The sequence below is a fragment of the Mastomys coucha genome, chromosome X (genome assembly GCF_008632895.1).
Source record: "Mastomys coucha isolate ucsf_1 chromosome X, UCSF_Mcou_1, whole genome shotgun sequence".
Lineage (NCBI taxonomy): Eukaryota > Metazoa > Chordata > Mammalia > Rodentia > Muridae > Mastomys > Mastomys coucha.
Window position 1 is genome coordinate 1,575,224 of NC_045030.1, and position 6,243 is coordinate 1,581,466.

The following is a 6,243-nucleotide window of genomic DNA, read 5'->3' on the forward strand; positions in this document are numbered from 1 at the left end:
TAAAAAAAAAAAAAAAACCCACTCTGCAGTCCACTCTTCATTTGTATGCCACTGGCAGGGTGACTTTGAAGCAAACAGTACTCACCTAAACAGGCGGCAGCCCCAACCATGGCATAAAGGCCAGGGGTGATGCAATCAGCTCCCTGACTACACCAGCTATTGAAGATGCCCCAGTCATGGTGGTAATAAGCCAGTTGCTCCATTCCGACTCCTAAAAGACGGCCTGCTATAGCACCGACAGCCATGCTGGGGATAAAGAGGCCAGAAGGAATCTGCAAAGAGAAAGCACAAGGTGGTTAGTGAGAAATGATGCAGGTCTTGGCATATGGTAGGGTAGAGGACTGACCCTCTGCGAAGCAAACAGGCCAACGACACTTTAACTATGCACTATGCTACCAAGTGGCTGCAAAGACTTGTATGACACTACAGGGACTAGAGGTTCTCTGGGACGTGCAGGCAAGGATGACTTCGAAGAGAAGCTTACCCTGATTCGGGGTCCATCAGGCAAGAGCCTGAACTCTCCAGACCAACACAAAACTGGAGGCAGAAATTAGGCCTTTCCCAAAGAAAAAGGAAAATAGATGGAATTTCTCATAGATGCAGACATTTCCCCCAATTCTGAATTTCTATCACCAACAATCTACTTCTTTGTTGACTATTGTATTCTATGCTGGATGGTCTACATATAAGATTTCATAGATGTTCTATAATAACCCCAGGAATTAGACATTATTATTCCCCAATGACATACCCCAAGGCTTAAAGAGGTTAAGTCATTTACCCAAAGTCAAGAGTTAGTGAATATTAGCACTGGTATTTTCATAAAATACTTACAATGACACTTATATATTGCTTCCTAACCTATCACCCACACCAAAAAGATGGCACAGGAAAAGTGCCATCACACAACAGAAACAGAACAACACAACAGAAAACTCAACAGAAGTTTAAAATGAGATAGTGGCTGTAGCTGCATGCTTAACCCAAACACGGAACAGTCCTCCACCTTCCTGTTTTGTTTCTTGGCTTCCAGGAACTATTACTATTAAAGGAAGGAGATGATGTAAACATAATCAGAGCGGCTTAGGGTTCATAGGATGCCTGTGACATTGGAACGCAACCGAACGGACTTATGTCTGAGGATCTACAGATTCCCTTTCAATAAAACAGTGAAACAACAATGTTGACATTAATCCAAGAAGCACCCAGAAATTTTTCAGTTTTTTTTCCTACCCCTAGCTCAAATATCTTTCCATGGAGAAGATAGGGAGTGGTTTGGTGGTAGGGTGCTGAAGAGAGGAAACAAAGAAGAAGAAAAACCTAGCATGGAGGAAGCAACTTTAACTGATTTTCTATTCTCATTTCTTCTAAAACACAGATATTATAACAAGTATTACAGGTAAAGATCTGCTTTGAAGTGAGACATAATGATTGTACATATTTTTTAAGTACTGTATAATAATTGAATACGTGTATACAACATGCAATGATCAAATCCAGATAATTACCATATCTGTCACGTAAACATTATATCTTTTCTTAGGAACATTCAAAATCCTCTCTCCATTTCTGAAATATGCAATAAATTACAGGTATTGCCACTTTACTTTGCTATAGAGCATTAGACCTACTCCTGGGATAACTATTTCTCTGCATGTACGAGATCAACTTCTGTAGCTTCTCCATGTAAGAATGTACTTAGATTGGTTTTTACACTTCTTGTGGTGCATGAGTGTGTGTATGAGTGTGTGTGTGCGTGTGTGTGTGTGTGTGTGTGTATATATGTGTGTGTGAGGGTATGTTTGTGTAGAGGTCAGAAGACAACTTTCAGAAGTTAGTTCTTATCTTTTACCATGAATGTTTTGGGAAATGAACTCAGATCTTAGGGTTGGTGGCTAGAACTGTTGCTGCAGAGCTATTTCACTGGTCAGTGTTATATGATTTTGATAGTTTAAATATTTTAATATTAACATGTGAAGTGGATTCTACTGGTTAACAAGTAAGCACTGATATTAACTGTAAAAAATTCACTTAGCCATGTTGGGTTGATCGTTGTGAAGTTGCTAAAAACTAAAATGTGGTCAAGATGGTAGAACACTGGTAACCTCATGGAGTTCAGGCTAATAGTGTGTTAGTCAGACATTGTATTCTGATAGAAAATGATCTAAATGAATACCCCACTACCCTTTCCGTGGGGCAAATGTTTTTACATAGTAAAGGAAAAAGATGTTCCTTTTAAAAACTCATTGGTGAGGTTTGCATTTGACCTAAATAAATGTATCAACGAGTTGAGACAAAGTTATCATTGTCCACCAAGTCATGAGGACATCTGGAGATAAAGGGGCTTCTGGAGAAATCTGACACCACATGAGCTATCAGAAGTGTAGGATACTTTGGCTTTGCCCTCCAAAGCCCACATCCATACAGAACACTCACACAGAATTCACCCAAGGAATTTCTCACCTTCATGCCAAAGGTGAATATAGTAATGACTATTTTCAGTATGAGTGTTAGAGCCAGCTGCCACATGGCACTGTAGACTCCCACGCCAGCAGGTCTGTCGGGCAGCTCACCGCCTTTGCTTGTGTTGAAGTGGTTCTCATAATCACAGAGCTTGGAGGAGTCCAGGAGGCCGCAGTCATTGAACAGCTCAGAAATGAGCTCGCTTGTGCTCATCCGGGTATATTCATTGGGGAAAGCCAAGATGGCAGTGATGGCTGTCACAATGAGTACCTCGACGACAGGATACTTGCCCAACTGTGTGGTTTTACGCTTCCGACACCAGGCAATGTTTGTGCGGATAAACAGAGCTCCCCAAAGGCCACCGAATATGCCTAGCACAATGAATGGCACAAGCTCAAAAAGATGCCACGGGGTGTGGAACTCCACATAAAACAGAACTAAGCGGCTGTTTCCAAATGGATTGATGGAGCGGAGTGTGAATGCTGCCACCAGAGCAGCGAAGAAAGAACGCCATAGTGTTTTGAGAGGAAAATAGTAGCTGACCTACAAGACAAGGTGAGAAAGCAAACGTAGTCAGTATGCCAATAGTCAGAATTGAAAACTTTCCAGAAATTTCTGGTTACATGCCAAAGGACCAAGTTGGGCAGAAGACCCAAGGACTGCAACATACATAGATACTGGCCAAGATTTCTACTATAAAGGCATATGCATGCTCTACAGACAGAAGACATTACCTCTTCCAGGCTGAATAATACTCCACCAATAGGGGCCCCAAAGGCTACAGACACGCCAGCAGCTGCTGCAGCTGATAAGACCTACAATCCAAAATATAAGATCAACAATGGAATAATAATATGGCTCCCTTACATTCAATCACATTTTTAAAGGAATGTTCATAGGCACAAAGAATTAAAAAAAAAAAAAAACCTACATGGCTAACCACTTTCATACAAGCAACACTAATTGGATTCTACAGGTTATACTGAAATGTGTATGTGACCAGTAATCAAAGGAGAAAGATACCATCAATTCGGGAAGGAGTGAGTGGAGCAGAGGGTGGAGAGAGGAAAGGAGAGAGGGGAAGAGGTGGACTTATATTTTAATAAAAAATCTTAAAAGGAGCAAAAATACAAAATTTATATGATCTATAGCATAAAAAGTGATATGCACTTAGAGGGCAAATACTGTATGCTAGATGTTGACAATACACATGGTTCATGTGTTTAAACAAAAAACAAATGGCCTTTGCTTTGTGATCAAGGCATGTGTTTAATTCTAAGTTGAGGCCCTGCTGACAACCTTCCTTGTACAGTAACTAAACTTGAGTTTGGAGAGCAAGATAAAGTACTTTGCTGGGCTGTTTCACTAGCACACTGCTTGGTTTATTTTATTTTTTGAAATTGTAATTATATCATTTCCCCCTTCCCTTTCCTGTCTCCAAAAACTCCCAAATATTCCTCCTTGCTCTCCTTCAAATTTATGGCCCTTTTCATTTTTTTACTAATTCTTATTACATGCACATATGTCTATGTATATGCGTAGACATTTCTAAGTCGAACCTGCTCACTCTGTATAATGTTATTGTATGTATGTTTTCAGAGCTGACTGCTTGGTACTGAATAAGCAATTGCTGTGCTCAGCCTTGGTGAAGACTACTTCTCCCACTTCTCAGCAGTCCTGAGTTGTATGTAGGTCTTTGTGTAGGGCTGAGGCACCGTGGCCTTTCTCCCGAGGCCAGTTTAGGAAACATTTTAAAGAGACATTATAGAAGGCTCTAATGACATAAAAGTGGTTAAAGTTTAGAATTGCCTACTCCCTGTAGCCTATCCTGGCCTCAGTGGCCTATAGAAACATAAATAGGGAGACAACTAGATTTTTAAGGGCAGAGAAGACAGGCTGCAAGGAAAGTGAAGGGAATAAAGCATCAGCAAGAAAGATACACAAAAGGGGGTGGGGTGGGGACAACAAGTGGTGTTTAGAGAGGATTGCCTAGTGTGTGGAAGCATGGGCATGGGGAATGTGCAGGACTCACACTAGTGATGTAAACTAAATAGGAACAAGTCATTTCCTTCAATACTAGTAGCTGTAGAGAGAGATGATTTCAAAGCAAATGCTAAAGATAAAATTGAGCAAAATTAAGAATTTCAAAGAATAAAATATTTCTTGACAAAATAAATGGTTTTCTGGCTTTCTAGTCCTGTCTTCTCCAGGACTGGCAGACCATCTAAGGAAATTAAGAAGAGCAAGGAGTGACAGCTTGGGTGCTAACCTTCAAAAAAGTGGGAGCTTTGATAAGTCGCAGCTCAAAAGACTCACTTGAGAAGGGCAGGGAAGCCAAAATTCAACTTGTAAAAGGAGATTTTCCTGGCTATGTTTAGGATGAAATAGCAGCGGGGTGGGGTTGGAACAGGACTCTTGAGTTTTATATTAGTGAATGGAATCTCTCCACCCCCTTCCAACTCACATCTGCTTTATTTCCATCGGTCTGCTCACTGTGATAAGGCCACTGCTCATGAACAGGTTGTGCTGCTATTGAGAACCACAAGATAAGATAACTTGCACAAGGCCCTGGGCTTAGACCCCAGTACCACAGGGAATAAACCTTAGGGATATATCCGTGTTATGGAAAACAGACTGAAGATCCATATGCTCAGAAGAGTCCATGTCCGGCAAGTTTCAGAAAAACAGTTCAGCTTTTATAAGGAATCTAGTTTCAAGCTCAACTCGATCCCTGTAAGGCAGCAACAACCAACACCACTCCTGCTCCTTAGAATGGTGTTCTTTTCATGATCTCACTTGTTTAATAGCTTGTTTAATTTCACATAGCTTCTGTGTCCCTCTACCTCGTGACAGTCTACTCAAACACCCTCTAGCACGCCTGCTCGCTTTCCTCTCTGGCTGGTCCAGGAACTTTCCCCACTTAATGGTCCACGCTTAAAACTCCAGCGTTTCAGTTTCCAGAGCCCGTGGTTAATCTTTTTGTGGTTTTTTTTTTCCCCCTTCAGGGGAAATCGCTGCGTTCCAGTTTTACAAGAGCTCCTTTTTAATAAAATAATCTTGGCCATGACCTATTCCATCTGTGATTTTTTTTGGACCCTTCAAGGAAAATAAAGCAAGAACCACTGGTTCCTTAGGTCTGTAATTATTGCACAATAAAAGTAACCAATGACTTGGGACAAGTTTTTTTAGAACATTCTTCCTCCTCAAAATAGTACACATTAACACCTGGCTGATTTGAGCACAGGCACAGAGATACTACAGTGAAAACAGTTCAGCTGAGCTGAAGCAAGAGGCAGGTAGAACGGGGAAATAAAGCAAGTGTGGCATTTAGTAGCAAGAAAACTGGCATTTAAAATGTGCGGTTTATATTTACTCTTCTATCCACAGCAAGTTCCTCAAAGTCTATAATTTTTCTGTAACTTTTTTTAAAAAGAAGCTACCACATATAAATACAATAAACAGTTCAAGTCCTCACTTCTCCTTTCCTTCTGTCTTATTTCCCCACGCACTGTAAGTACATTGCTCTTCACAGTTTAGAATAAACTCATTTCCAGATATTCGGGGGTTTTGCATATGCTCATCTTCATGCATATTGGTAGGCACATGTACGTGCAAGAGGAGGCCAGAAGTCAACCTGCATCAGGCACCGTCCACTTGGTTTTTTGAGAAAATGTCTCTCATTGGCCTGGTACCTGCCAAGTAGACAAAACTGGCTAGCCAGTGAGCCCCAGAGTTTTGCCTGTCTCTACCCCCCTAGTGCTGGGATTAAAAGTATGTACC

At 41.1% G+C, this 6,243-nt stretch overlaps 1 protein-coding gene across 3 annotated transcripts in view; it reads right to left on the bottom strand.

Moving 5' to 3' along the window:
* Clcn5 (chloride voltage-gated channel 5) overlaps positions 1–6,243 on the bottom strand; it is a 154,168-nt gene that overhangs the window by 9,470 nt on the left and 138,455 nt on the right. For all 3 annotated transcript variants that reach the window (XM_031386267.1, XM_031386204.1, XM_031386350.1), the window contains 3 exons: positions 3,198–3,278; positions 2,464–3,006; positions 86–272 (listed from right to left, as the gene is read on the bottom strand). In XM_031386267.1, the coding sequence (XP_031242127.1) occupies positions 86–272; positions 2,464–3,006; positions 3,198–3,278 (811 nt within the window). The remainder of the gene's footprint in view (positions 1–85; positions 273–2,463; positions 3,007–3,197; positions 3,279–6,243) is intronic.